At 40.1% G+C, this 15,495-nt stretch overlaps 1 protein-coding gene across 1 annotated transcript; it reads left to right on the top strand.

Annotated features, from left to right (window-relative positions):
- The first annotated feature begins 11,689 nt into the window (after nt 1-11,689).
- il21 (interleukin 21) lies at nt 11,690-15,495 on the top strand. Its single transcript, XM_069716516.1, has 6 exons — nt 11,690-11,928; nt 12,030-12,071; nt 14,205-14,318; nt 14,747-14,785; nt 14,899-14,979; nt 15,114-15,495. The coding sequence occupies exons 1-6, from the start codon at nt 11,800-11,802 to the stop codon at nt 15,138-15,140; spliced, it is 432 nt and encodes a 143-aa protein (XP_069572617.1). The 5' UTR covers nt 11,690-11,799; the 3' UTR covers nt 15,141-15,495.

The following is a 15,495-nucleotide window of genomic DNA, read 5'->3' as shown; positions in this document are numbered from 1 at the left end:
CGTCGATTTTGTCTGTTACTTTCTTCGTTAACCTTAAAAAAAAAAAAAAAAAAAAAAAACAAGACTATAGTTTTGAGAATTTCAGTGAAGCTGATTTCGGTACACTTGCGAGACCGCTGCAGAGCATCCTGCCAACCGATGGTCCCGCAGACAGTGAAAGTCATATGACTAAGTGGATGTTGACTAACCCGAATCATGTTACTGTAGACAGAAATTAAAATCGTGAAGTGGAGATGAGTAACTCGATTGCAGTCACTCTCACTTCACCCTTTGAGCTGTCATCTGAAGAGGATGCCTACATATTACTTGCATATTCTGTTAAAAAGTCTTAAAGGAAAGAAGCTCCTGATGATTAATTGTAATAAACGGCGGAAGTCTGGTTTTGGCCAAAACACACGAACCTCTGCAAAATAAACAGGATACTGCAGTGACGTGTTTTTCCGACCCGTCAGACGGCCGTCTATTATTTTGAGGATGCTTGCAAACTGATTGTGAAAGTCGTGATAACCTGTTCTAGACGGCGAGGGAACATCAGGTGGAAAATATGAACCTTTTTTTTTTTTTTTTTTTCTCCTGAGGTGAGATATCCAGTTTATGAAAAAAAAAACAAGTCTCCACAAGAAAAATGTTTGAGTTCACAGAGATTCTGCACCGCATGCAACTGTTCAACAGCCGTGAAGATGTTTCAGCTTTTATGTTTTCGGTGGAGACGGCTGCGTCCCCTTTGCGTCAGATTGAAGTGGCAGAATATGGGAAGTTCTCCGGATTGCTTCGTGTTTTGTTCAGCTGTCGAGCCGAAACTGGGAACTGATACAGATGAGCCAAATCAAAAGGCCGGTGCACTTCAGACACTCGCTTCACGTGTGCCCCTATGACTCAAATCCATCCACCTTCTCGCAGTTCAAAGGACACCACGCACCGGGCGAGAGCTGAAATAAAGCAGTGAAGTGTGCTGATTTTTTTTCAGATTTCGCAAATTAAAGAAGTTGAGGAGCCAAACTTGGACCGCCGGCCCCAAATCGGGCCGCCCGCCTTCAGATAGACGGACTTCGGCTTCAGCTTATATCGAACTAAGAGTTTAGTTCCACGTCTAAATTTACAAAGCGGTTCAGCTCTCTATTATCTAAACTAGGGCTAATTTGCTATGAATTCTGGGTAAATTAACGTTTCGCACAGAAAACCGTTCTGAAGAGTTCGACAGTTACAACAGGATATTTGTCTGGAAAAAAAAAAAAATCTGTGACGACTGTAACGATACAGAAAAAAAAAAAAAAACAGCGACCGCAGTCAATTTCCAACGGAAAAAAAAAGATGTTTCTCTTATCTTCGTTCGGTCAATAATGTCATCACCAAACCACAAATTATGATCCCCTTTTGTCGGCTGGTCCCACGGGGTGTTACCGTGGAAACATTTATTTCAGTTTGGAGTCAGTCCGGGGGCGGGACACTATCAAACACTGTCAAAGTTGCATTCGGGCAAACGTTTTAACAGATTTAACACTACGTACCAGTTTAAAATGGTTCTGGGTCCATTTATAGTCGTCCAATTTTTTTTAAATTATTATTTCTCACAATGGCTGTGCAGCATTAAAGCCACCACAAAAAAAAAACACAAAAAAAACCTAACTACAGTCACCCCTTTATTAGCTGCATGAAAGGCCCGAGGGCGCTTCATTTGCACGGAGCAACCTACATTTGGACGAGTAGGTGTTTCAAACGGTGGATGTCTGATTTTTAGAGCAAAACTTTCCAATTTGGAGTTTGATGTTTTGCACACAGTCGCAGTTTCACGGCCTTTAATATCTCCACAGCCCCTCAGCTGAGCGTGATTCCCCTTCACCGCTGTGGTTAAAAAGCAGTCGCATCACACGGCCCCGGCTCAATACTCCCACTGCTCCGCGGCTCGCTTTTTTTCTTTCTTTCCTTTTCTTTTTTTTTTTTCTTTTCTCATCTTCCCATGAAACGATCAATTTCCAAAACAACTGCATGCCAGCACATCTGCTGGTAAAAAAAAAAAAAAAAAAAACGAAGATGATCTTTTTTATTAACCCTTTAAAAGGTCAACAATGTGTCACCACCCTGTTTTCACGAGCCCCCCTTTTTCAGTAAGACAAGTTAAAGACAGTAATAACCGTCATCGTAGCTTGAAGAAGCAGACGGTGGATGCATCAGTGGTAAGTTTGCTTTTTCTTATTCTGGACCTCTACGTGTAAAATGTATTTATTTTAGAGAACGTCTCAAATATAAGACCTTTTTTCTGTTCATCTTGAATCAAACTTGAGCTATATGGCACCTTTCACACGGGACAGCTGATGGTTAACAGGAGGATGAGGCAGCCATTATGTCTGTCAGGCCCCCTTTGAAGTCATTAGTGTTGTAATGTTATCGGTTTATGGATAATCTAATGAGTTTCTTTTACCACAGTTTGTACAATGGGCTTTTTCAGATATATTTCAGCTCTTGAACGTTTAATGCGTTCAGTGTGTTTTTATTCCGATGTTTTTGCTCCTTTTTTCAATCCAATAACAGTTAAAAGGAAAATCTCTGTAACCGTGGCGTTAAAAGCCACGACGACTTGTTGCTTCCTGTATAAGTGACGCTGGTTGTCTTTTAAGTCTTAGTTTCCTTGTGCCTTTTAATTCAGACGTTTGTTACACACCTGACTCCCTCACCGTTTGACACCCAACCTGTTTGAGGAAATACGTTTCCACCCCTCAACCAATCACCTTTAAACACGAGCAGATCAGGTGAAAAAAAAAAAGCAGTACGTATGAACAGGTTTTTTTGTTTTGTTTTTTTCAATCATTTGGTTGAAAAAAAACAAGTGTGTGTGTGTGTGTGTGTGTGTGTGTGTGTGTGTGTGTGTGTGTGTGTGTGTGTGTGCGTGTGCTTCGTCACAATTTACAGGGACAGGAATTAGATTTCCGGCTCCAAAAATCAAACCTGACAGAAATTCACAAAAAAATTGCAGACTGCACTTTCTTTCTTTTTTTTTTTTACACGTGATGAAGAACTAGTTGGTTCACCTGAACACTATTGTTTATATGAATTAAAGAAAAACTCCAGATGAGAAATAAAAATGTTCTCGGTCTCAATTAACCGCACATTGATGTTGTATTTGAGGCCAAGAATACAGGAGTGCTTTTGCCAATTGAAACGACAACTACACGTTATTCTCACTGCTTTTTAAACGAGATCGAATCCGCGTAACAAACCGGGTGATGGAACAGTGCAGTGAACTCCGGTGCATCTCTACTGCGCCGTTCATTTGAGCAGCTCTTAGAGCTCATGATAAATTCACGTCCCGCAGGAGGTTTCGTAACGAACCCGCTAACAGTCTCAACGGGAGCTAAATTCAACGTTTTGATTTGAAAACTTCTATTGAGGTCTTCGGATTGAGTAATGCTAAAAAAAAAAAAAACAATCACAATACACAACGCTGTGTCATCCCTCCTGTCATACCGGAGAACAGGACCAAAAACCAGGCCATCCCCCACCCACGCCCATCTCGGTACTCTTCCTGCTCACTTACGGTAATATCGAGCTTCTTTCTCAGTCACTGACAAATTGCCTCCCTTTATCCTCGAGTCTCCATAAAATAACACGGCAAGTCTCCTTTCTGTATATTAAGCAGCATTTTTGCAGCAAAAACAAAAAAGCAGATAATTGATATGTGCTGTTTATGTGTTGCAAACTTTCAACCTTTGCGCCCACTCGCTCGGCAACCTGGAAATGCAAACTGTTCGCAAAGGGGAGACCGCAGCGTCGGATATCGTACTACCGGAGGTGGGAGGAGGAAGTAAAACTGCATCATTAAAGATGAAGTCAGTAAATCTGCTAAACGCGTGTTAGTTTGAAATAGCAAATACTTAAGTTATTACAACTAACGAGCGTGGAGTTCACTTTCACCGACGTCTCGACTGTTAGAAGAGAGAAAAAGAAAGATGACTAATGTTTCTTTTCAGTCGCCCACACACTAACCATAAAAGTACAGATTTCATAGCAACGGTGAACATAAGTTTTTTTCAGACATATATTTTATTTGGTTTAAGAAAAAGGGTCCGATGAAAAAAAAAACAAACAAACAAAAAAAACAAGCAAAAATAAACGTGACATGATTATCGTACGACCGAGTGACAACATCGAGTCAAAGCAAAACAAATCCAAATGACGATGAGCGACGGCTGCAGCCGAGACGTCGGCACTGTGACGGTGAAATGGTAGGCAGGGAGGTATTTACTTTATTAATCCCCGAGGGGAAATTTTTTTCCGCTACAGCAGCATACAGAAGCAATAAGATAATAATAGAAATAATAGAATAAAATAATTGAATAGAATAGAATAATAGAAAAGCAATAAAATAAAATAGCAGTAAATAGCAGTAAAAAATATAAATATAAAATGCACAGTATATACAGTACATTATATATCTATATATATTATATACAACAAACCAAGAAACACAGTCAACATTATATACATGTATATATATATATATATATATATACATATACAAACAAACCAAGAAACACAGTCAACAGTGTTATTGTACTGTGATGGATTTTGCCAGAGGTGAGTTATTGTACAGTCTTATTGCAGTGGGCAGGAATGATCTCCTGTATCAGGAATGATCTCCTGTATCAGGAATGATCTCCTGTATCAGGAATGATCTCCTGTATCAGGAATGATCTCCTGTATCAGGAATGATCTCCTGTATCAGGAATGATCTCCTGTATCAGGAATGATCTCCTGTATCTGGAATGATCTCCTGTATCAGGAATGATCTCCTGTATCAGGAATGATCTCCTGTATCAGGAATGATCTTCTGTATCTGGAATGATCTCCTGTATCTGGAATGATCTCCTGTATCAGGAATGATCTCCTGTATCAGGAATGATCTCCTGTATCTGGAATGATCTCCTGTATCAGGAATGATCTCCTGTATCTGGAATGATCTCCTGTATCAGGAATGATCTCCTGTATCTGGAATGATCTCCTGTATCAGGAATGATCTCCTGTATCAGGAATGATCTCCTGTATCAGGAATGATCTCCTGTATCAGGAATGATCTCCTGTATCTGGAATGATCTCCTGTATCAGGAATGATCTCCTGTATCTGGAATGATCTCCTGTATCTGGAATGATCTCCTGTATCAGGAATGATCTCCTGTATCAAGAATGATCTCCTGTATCAGGAATGATCTTCTGTATCAGGAATGATCTCCTGTATCAGGAATGATCTCCTGTATCAGGAATGATCTCCTGTATCAGGAATGATCTCCTGTATCAGGAATGATCTCCTGTATCTGGAATGATCTCCTGTATCTGGAATGATCTCCTGTATCAGGAATGATCTCCTGTATCAGGAATGATCTCCTGTATCAGGAATGATCTCCTGTATCAGGAATGATCTCCTGTATCTGGAATGATCTCCTGTATCAGGAATGATCTCCTGTATCAGGAATGATCTCCTGTATCAGGAATGATCTCCTGTATCAGGAATGATCTCCTGTATCTGGAATGATCTCCTGTATCTGGAATGATCTCCTGTATCAATGATCTCCTGTATCAGGAATGATCTCCTGTATCAGGAATGATCTCCTGTATCAGGAATGATCTCCTGTATCTGGAATGATCTCCTGTATCAGGAATGATCTCCTGTATCTGGAATGATCTCCTGTATCAGGAATGATGTCCTGTATCTGGAATGATCTCCTGTATCACGAATGATCTCCTGTATCCTGTATCAGGAATGATCTCCTGTATCAGGAATGATCTCCTGTATCAGGAATGATCTCCTGTATCAGGAATGATCTCCTGTATCAGGAATGATCTCCTGTATCAGGAATGATCTCCTGTATCAATGATATCCTGTATCTGGAATGATCTCCTGTATCAGGAATGATCTCCTGTATCAGGAATGATCTCCTGTATCTGGAATGATCTCCTGTATCAGGAATGATCTCCTGTATCTGGAATGATCTTCTGTATCAGGAATGATCTCCTGTATCAGGAATGATCTCCTGTATCAAGAATGATATCCTGTATCAGGAATGATCTCCTGTATCAGGAATGATCTCCTGTATCTGGAATGATCTCCTGTATCAGGAATGATCTCCTGTATCAGGAATGATCTCCTGTATCAGGAATGATCTCCTGTATCAGGAATGATCTCCTGTATCTGGAATGATCTCCTGTATCAGGAATGATCTCCTGTATCAGGAATGATCTCCTGTATCAGGAATGATCTCCTGTATCAGGAATGATCTCCTGTATCTGGAATGATCTCCTGTATCTGGAATGATCTCCTGTATCAGGAATGATCTCCTGTATCAGGAATGATCTCCTGTATCAGGAATGATCTTCTGTATCAGGAATGATCTCCTGTATCTGGAATGATCTCCTGTATCAGGAATGATCTCCTGTATCAGGAATGATCTCCTGTATCAGGAATGATCTCCTGTATCAGGAATGATCTCCAGTATCTGGAATGATCTCCTGTATCAGGAATGATCTCCTGTATCAGGAATGATCTTCTGTATCAGGAATGATCTCCTGTATCAGGAATGATCTCCTGTATCAGGAATGATCTCCTGTATCAGGAATGATCTCCTGTATCTGGAATGATCTCCTGTATCAGGAATGATCTCCTGTATCTGGAATGATCTCCTGTATCTGGAATGATCTCCTGTATCAGGAATGATCTCCTGTATCAGGAATGATCTCCTGTATCAGGAATGATCTTCTGTATCAGGAATGATCTCCTGTATCTGGAATGATCTCCTGTATCAGGAATGATCTCCTGTATCAGGAATGATCTCCTGTATCTGGAATGATCTCCTGTATCTGGAATGATCTCCTGTATCTGGAATGATCTCCTGTATCAGGAATGATCTCCTGTATCAGGAATGATCTCCTGTATCAGGAATGATCTCCTGTATCAGGAATGATCTCCTGTATCTGGAATGATCTCCTGTATCAGGAATGATCTCCTGTATCAGGAATGATCTCCTGTATCAGGAATGATCTCCTGTATCAGGAATGATCTCCTGTATCTGGAATGATCTCCTGTATCTGGAATGATCTCCTGTATCAGGAATGATCTCCTGTATCAGGAATGATCTCCTGTATCAGGAATGATCTCCTGTATCTGGAATGATCTCCTGTATCAGGAATGATCTCCTGTATCTGGAATGATCTCCTGTATCAGGAATGATCTCCTGTATCAGGAATGATCTCCTGTATCTGTCCTTGTGACAGCGGAGCTGGAGGAGTCTTTTAGAGAAAGTGCTCCGCTGTCCCTGCAGCAGGTGGTGGAGAGGGTGGACAGGATTATCCAATATGGATAATAGTTTGTTCAGCGTCCTCTTCTCCACCACCTTTTCCAGGCTGTCCAGTTTGTAGCCGATGATGGAGCCGGCCTTCTTAACCAGTTTGTTGAGTCTGTTGGTGTCTCCGGCTCCAACGCTGCTCCCCCAGCAGACCACAGCGAAGTACAGTTCACTGGCCACAACAGACTGGTAGAACATCTCCAACATCTCGCTGCACACATTGAAGGATCGAAGTTTCCTCAAGAAAAAGAGTCGACTCATCACCTTCTTGTAGACAGCGTTGATGTTGGTCTTCCAGTTCAGTCTGTTGTCGATGGACACACCCAGGTACTTGTACTCCTCCACCATGTCCACCTCCTCTCCCAGAACTCTCAGCGGTTGTGGAGCCGTCGCCTTCCTCCTGAAGTCGACCACCATCTCTCTGGTCTTGGCCACGTTCAGGAGCAGCTGATTCCTTCCCGCCCACTCCACAAAGTCCTCCACTACTGCCCTGTACTCGTCCTCCCGTCCATCTCTTATACATCCGACCACTGCAGAGTCATCAGAGAACTTCTGCAGATGTCTTGACTCTGAGTTGTTCTGGAAGTCAGTTGTGTATAAGGTGAACAGAAAGGGAGACAGAACAGTTCCCTGAGGAGCTCCAGTACCACTGACCACCGTATCAGACAGCACACTGCCCAGACGGACAAACTGTGGTCTGCCTGTCAGGTAGTCAGTGATCCAGGAGACGGTGGACGCGTCCACCCCCACCACCCGCAGCTTCTCACTCAGCAGCAGTGGTTGGATGGTGTTGAATGCACTGGAGAAATACAGCAGAGGGGGAAGTAAACAACAACAAAAAAAATGCATCATGTTAAATTCTTCTGATGGAGAAAAACAAATGAGCCGGTTTCTTTTTGTTTGTTTGTTTTGTTTTATAGAAACGTGGTTGATTATTAACAAATCACAAAGTCAATGCGAGCCGAAGTGCAGTATTGTGGTAATATGTAACGCAGTAATACCGGCCCTTTGTTAAAATGATCATTTGATTTCATTTCTTAATATGATGATGAAAATGTGTTTGTGACAACAGAGAAGTCCGTTCAACCTGAATGAAATCAAGTTTGTATTTTCTTCATTTAATGGGGACCTTTTATCATTATGTTCATTTTCAGTTTATTTTTTTATATTCTCAGACTCCCACTAGATACATTTTTCTATCTACAATTCCCCCCCCCTAAAAAAAAAAAAAAAAAGAAGCTATTTGTATTATACCGTCCCTTTAAGATGCCCCTCAGTTCACCCACTTAAGGTGCTCTTGAACTTATACTTAACATGAAATCAGCCCGGTGAGTCGACGACACAAACGTACAAAAGGTTTTCTTTTCCCATCAAGTTGAACGTTATGCCGCTGCTGCAAAAAGGATCGTTGTCAAATCTCATCAGACTCTGGATGCGAGACGATTTAGGCTTCGGAAACATGACTGAATATACATTATACACAGAGTTCAAACATCCTAATTCTGAAACTCTAAACTTTCCTTTATTTGTTCCAAAGTGGCGCTAAACTTAACAAATGGGACAGCGTCGCAATAACAATAAAAAAAAAAAAACGTTTCTTCTTTTTTGTTTTGTTTTGAAATCGATTACCACGAGAGTCTCTTCACTAGTGCAGCATTTGACAAAAACAGATTCTTCTGTCAGCATTTCGCTGCTTACAGCCTCACTTCAAGTCACACTTTTTGCACTGCGTTTAACACTCTGGCTGACCACAAAGAGCGACTCTCACCGACATGTCACATCTGACCGAGTTTTAGTCATTAGCATGAAGAAAGAAAAAAAAAGCGCCGAAGCGTCTCAGCAAAATTTCATGGAAGAAACTCGCGCCGATGCGAATGTGACGATGACATTTCTCCACCGTGAAAGTACTTTTTTTTTTCTTCCTCTTTTTTTTTTTTTTTAACATGAGAAGAGAAAACAACAAAACTCAAAACTTTGACTCATTATAACAAAAGTTCCACTTTCTCCTGAGCCGCTATTTCCTGGAGGTTTTTTTTTTTAAATTGTAACAAATGGATTCATGTTCAATCGAAAAATAAAAATATGAATGCTTCATTGACCTGCAGTAATTACTTGCATACGTTACTTAATAAGTTACAGCAAAGTGATTTTGGTACTTGCGGTGTCACGAATTGCAGTTTGAAATTCAGTTTGAACAACGGCTACTAAAAAAATGAATTACTTCTTTAAAAAAAAGTCACGTGTAATGAAAACTTGATATAAACGTTAAAGTAACTTACCCAACATTGCTGATCAGTGACACTCGCCGTGGTTTAGAGCAGAGGTCTCCTGCTCCTGCTGAGTAAGTGTCGTCGTCGTATCGACTTGTTATTGTTCACATAAAAGAAGCTTATTCCGCCGGTTCGGTGGAGCTCAGCTATGTGAATAAATGTAACAGTGTAAGTTTGTTCTTCTGCAGCATCAAACAAGAGTTATTGAAATTACAGCTGAACCATTTATCAACATGAGCCACAACTGGTAAAAAGGAAAATTCTTTGTTTTGCATTATCCGGCAGTAAAACGAGAGCCACGGGTGATATGAAGAAGAAAGCTGAAAATAAATGATGAACACTTTGTTGTTTTTATTATTCCCTCGACATTGATTTCTTAAATAGTGTTGTTTTTTGTGTTTGTAAAAGTGTATTTTGGATCATGTTACATTGTGACTTTGAGAGACACCGTCAATAAAATATAAATAGTTTATTTTATTTTAAATATGTATTTTCCACTTTATCTACGAATGCAGTCTTTGTGAATTAAAATGTTAAGATATTCATTTTGACAAAACTTGAGACTCACACACACACACACACACACACACACACACACACACACACACACACACACACACACACACACACACACACACACACACACACACACACACACACACACAGGTGGGTTTGCATGGTTTGCAGCCAGAGGAGGAAATTCTTCTGAATTCTCAATCTACCTGATTTTTCCCTTCTGCATGTGCATCACAGAAGGGAGTCCTGATAAGAGGGGAGTCTGAGTGTTGATGCACCTCAGCCCCGTCGAAGCCCCCACCCACCTGTTCCCTTACGCTGACGAGAGATCGAGAGAGAGAGATCGAGAGAGAGAGAGAGAGAGAGGGGTTTTCTCTCACAAGTCTCGCTTCCTCTTCTGGTTGCAGAGCATCGATGTAAAGATTGTGCGTGGAGACATCGTGTGCACGAGCTCTGACATGCTGAGCTGTTCTTCATCGTGGACACACTGACTAACTACCTCCTGAATTTCCACAATGTGTAACACAATTTGTATGGTATTACACATGTAATTGCATGTTGGAGTAGATGACCATCAGAAAAATAAAATCAGCAATATTTCCATGCAAATTCCCCTGTTGCGTTCTCTGGTAACCTGAAACACTACAGTGGTTAAACCCAAGTTCTTCAGCTGGATTTATTCCATTTTTCAATTAATATTTCCCTGGTTTTGAAGTCGTCCCCACGGCAACGAGCACACGTCCGCAGGTGGCACCAAGCAAAATGCAAAAACTACCGCCGGCTTTAGTCGCAAAAACAGGAGAAGTCTCCGCAGCGCCGGAGGCGAAAGCTGTTAAACCCCCGCAAGTATTTCTAAAAACTGTATTCTCTGAACGGGGAGAAACGGTGGTTGAGGTTCAACTTCCATTTCAAAGATGCCCAAATTTAGTTTGATCGAAATTGGTTTTAATCCGATTCCTATCGACGGATGTTCTCAATAACTTCATGAAACCGGACGCTTCAGTTTTTCTTGTGCGAATGGACAGAAACAAAAGCCATTTTTCTGCTCGATGTGTAATAGTGAGATGAAAGGAGGGAAGCAGCAGCGTAAAGACTCATTTAGAAGATAATAGATCATAACCTAAATACGACTACAATTTCTCCAGATCGGTGGACTTTCTCCCGGGCCGAGAAAACATTACATCATCCCCGCTTCTCCCTTTTGGTTCGGCCGTAACGCTTAATAAGGAGTTCCTGTTGTTGCTACTGACTCTGCTGTACTTGTGTGTAGGTGGCCATGATGCAGTGACTACAATCAGGTTGGCAATACCGCACCTACGAAGAGTACCTATGACACGGTGAAGCTGCGGCTCCACTGATTCAAAGTGAAAATGGGAAGTGCCGTCTTCCTGCCGTTTCCTGTCGGGTGCACTCGAACGGCTTTACGTTCACACACTTGCATGTACGGGCCTCACGCACGCGCGGCTTGACGCCACTTTCGCATCACGTAGTGGTGACTGCCAGTGGAAAAGAAAATGATGTTACTCACACACCAGTTTCTTGCAGCTTTCCAGCTCTGTGCAAGTGGTTTTCCTGTGTCCTCAGGGATATGTATAAAAAGGTAAGCGACACGACCGTCTGCATTTCCAGTAAATCTATCGTAAAGCATCTTTGGGAGACACCGGTCGACTGCCTCTGACAATATGAAGCTGGTTCTTTTTTGCCTTTTTGCAGTCTGCTGTTGCTCTCCGGCGTCGACGACCAGAACATCAGAGAGGAGGAAATTAGAAGAAGTCCTGAAACAGCTGAATGGTGTGAAAGAAAGCCTGCAGGTCAGTTTTCATCCACGTCTACTTTTTTTTTTTTTTCCCCGTTTTTGACCACGTGTAAACGCAGTTTCTAAATACGTTGTTCTTCGGCTTGTGTCTTGCAGCACAACGAGCAGATGGTGAATACTCCACCGGAGAATATCGAGGTAAGCACAAACGGACTTGTAGCTGAAAATAATATCGACAGTATGGTCACGACCACATTTAACATTTGTGGTCGCTTACTCATTGTTGATATTCTCCCACTTAATTGCCGTGTACTGTAGGAGTACATCAAATAATGTGCGGAGTCACAAAATGTGCTGGGTGATTAGCCTTTCCTAATCAGCGGTAAAAGTTGAAGATCAAAGGCTAAACTTGCCGACGTATAGAGCAATTAAAAAAAAAAATGTTTTTTTATTTTTTATTTCACATCTTCGGCTAGTTAATGGCAATAAAATACATGTAAAGGAACTCCAGATTATTTTGAGAATTATCAGTGCTAAGGCACTGCTGCTAAACCAAACCAAAAGAATTCTCACATCCTAAAATGTTTAGTCATTTGATTTTTATTTGAGGAACACTAAGTTTCTCAAATTAATAAAGCCTTGGACATGATTTATAACAGTAAAAATTTAACTTTTTTTTGTGTGTGTGTGTAATGGTGAATTCTTTTTCAATTTAAACAGTGTCATAGAAAATTTGCAAATACTCTTAAACTTTTTCACAAACTATTTATATGCATTAATTGTGATGAAAACACGGCTACCGCTATTGATAGATTTTTCCATAAATTAAAAAAAAAAAAATCAGCAGTTAATGTGATTAAATAAAATACTCTGATCATCAAAGCATTTCAATGAGAACTGCAATATTAAGTTGAATAAATTCACAGGTTTATTTAAAATTAGACCCCGTTGAGAGCAAACACTGCATACTGCAATGCTACGCTTGTGCAATCTCAATATACGATCCATAAAAAAAAAAAATAAGTTGCAATAACTGCATTATTGTAAATTGTACTCAGCCTTCTTTCTTGTCAGTCTCACGCTCTCGAGTGAGTCAACTTGGGAGCTTGCTACGTGCATGTTTTCTTTTTCTTACACTTCCGTTGAGTGAAATGTGATGAGTAATCAAGCAGAGAACAGACAAAACCAACACTTCCTCACCACCTAACAAACTCTACAGCAGGCAAAAAAAAACACTCCACTCAATCTTTTTTTTGCTTTTTTTTTTTAAATGGTAAATTACATCTTATCTTAAAGCACAAATGGTAAGGATTCCTGAGTGCGTGTGAAGCTAAAACAAAAACTTAATACTCCAAAATGAAAGTCATGATACGACAGAGCTATACTATAATTGCATCAAGATTTATGATTGTCAAATGCAAAAAAAAAAAAAAAAAAAAAAACACCATCGTGGGGGAATTTAAGAATAAATATAAGAAAGAAACTGTTATGTCATCTCTTCTCTGAGGGAAAAATTTGAACCCACAGATTCTCCAACTTACAAATGAAGTAACTCGAGTGTCACACGTTGCAGCACGAGTCACCAAAAAAGAAGCAACAGCTTCACTTGGAAAAACTGTGTCGTGTCATCAACATTTTCTCTCAGATTTCTACAAAGAAAAACTTAAAACAAAACACCAATTGCCCTTTCGGTTAACAGAAAGTTATGTTGAAAATAGTGGAAACTTTATTTGGTTAAGTTTCAGTTTAGGTAAAAGAGCTGTTTGTGCATCAGATTGGAAAGTCAACTAAGGGACATGAAACCAGAAACAACAGCTTTCTTGGAAATGTTTTGATGCCAGTTAAAGGACGATACTTCTACTTTTTCCTAAATTGATCAACGGTGAACTGGATTATAATAATATTAACTGTTAAAAAGTCTAAACCAACTAAAAACTCAAAAAAAAAAAATAAAATGTAACAGATTGGGAGTGTATCAGATCTACGTTTAAAAAAATACAACACTTTAATATCTTTTTTTAATTTATTTTTTACAGTAGATAGTTTATCAGTCCTTGTGTCATTTGAATATTTTAAACAAATAACGCAACACTACATGAATGATTGCGATTGTGATGGATTTTCAACAATATGTTAAAAGTTTTAGTGGGATAATCACGACTAGATATTAAACCTGATTCGCTTTGTATGGTCACTACTCTATGTTAAGGTAATCAAAACGAACACAAATGCTTTGTTTTTCCATGGGGTTGAATTCAAAGAGGAAGGAACATCAATACGTGTTTTATTCACAAGCATTTTTTAAATTTTTGTTTTTCCTTTGTATTACAGGACTGCTGCTGTCTGTCAGCCTTGCAGTGCTTCCGGGTTACTCTGCAGTTTCAATTCAACGCCACAGAGAGAAAACAAATGAAACTGTCCAAGAGCCTCCAGCATCCCCTTACTGTAAGTACGCGGGTCGGCGGTGGGAATCGTGCGGTCACGGAGCAGTGTGTGGCATCTGGTGGCATCTGGTGGCATCTGGTGGCATCTAGTGGCATCTAGTGGCTGCAGATTGAAACCAACTCTAGATCGAGGGCTTCCCTTCTGGGCTCCCATCGAAATGTGGCTGGTACCGTGGAAGAGGACCTGAGGTCCCTATGTAGCTATTAAGGGCTTATTTTAACGGTACCAAAAACAAAACTATTTGTTTCAGTGGATTATAGACTAATGAAAACATAATTATGGATAATATATTGCATTTCTGCCAATATATGCCCTTAAAAATCCTACACACTGATCCTTTAAACAATATATCTAAGAGCTTATTTTAAGTAACCTGCCAGGGTCGCAGTACAAAACTAAAACTATCACGTTTCTTTAAACCATTGCAGATGAGAGGACTGGACTTCTGCAATGACGGAAACTCTGCGGTAAGAGATTTAAAAAAAAAAAGTTATTACTGCTTTGATTTATTTATGACAGTGTGGCATGTTTTGTAGTAAATGGCCATTAGTAAGTCACTTTCTCTCCTGTTTCTCTTTAGTCAAGCTGCCAAACCTGCGACTCGCATCCGAAGCAGAAGGGCAAGGAGTTTTTCAACAGGCTGGAGTCTCTTATTCAGAGGGTAAGAGTTTTTTTTTAATTTTTTATTTCAATATATCTATATATGTATATCATGAATGTTGTCTACGCAACAGAGACACTGGTGACTGGTACAAAAATTAAATGCAAGTGTTTCTCTTTTCTTTTTTTTTTTAGGCCAGAACCAAACTGAGCATGAACTGAGAAGCGCTGAAGATCCAGTAGTGACCGAGAAACTTAATGTAGAGAAGACACTATGCTGAAGAATATGAAGTCTGTATCATGTTGGAGCCTTAAAAAAAATATTTAACTTATTTAATATTTATCTAGGTAGTGGTGAAGTCACTCAAGCTATGAAGAATGTATTCTCAGGAAAGCTGCTTTGCTGCCACCCAGTGGACTTGGCAGTGTAGGTCCCATTATTATTATTTTTCTCTTTCACTGATGGGAAAGTTAAATTATTGCTGTAGTTCTCAAAGAATATTAAGTATATAATAACAATTATATGTATGATGTGCCTTAGTACGGGAATTCTTTTATAAAAACCACTGTACCATTT

The sequence above is a fragment of the Brachyistius frenatus genome, unplaced genomic scaffold, assembly GCF_029030835.1.
Source record: "Brachyistius frenatus isolate BFR_SWC_R1_liver_20210118 unplaced genomic scaffold, ASM2903083v1 Contig_158, whole genome shotgun sequence".
In the NCBI taxonomy this organism is placed as follows: Eukaryota; Metazoa; Chordata; class Actinopteri; family Embiotocidae; genus Brachyistius; species Brachyistius frenatus.
Note: the sequence above shows the minus strand (reverse complement) of the source record. Positions and strands in the feature narration are given on the sequence as shown.

Coding starts and splice junctions, on each gene's coding strand:
- il21 (XM_069716516.1), top strand. CDS start 11,800: ATGAAGCTGGTTCTTTTTTGCCTTTTTGCAGTCTGCTGTTGCTCTCCG. Junction 11,929..12,029: donor GTGTGAAAGAAAGCCTGCAG/GTCAGTTTTCAT, acceptor TGTGTCTTGCAG/CACAACGAGCAGATGGTGAA. Junction 12,072..14,204: donor CTCCACCGGAGAATATCGAG/GTAAGCACAAAC, acceptor TTTGTATTACAG/GACTGCTGCTGTCTGTCAGC.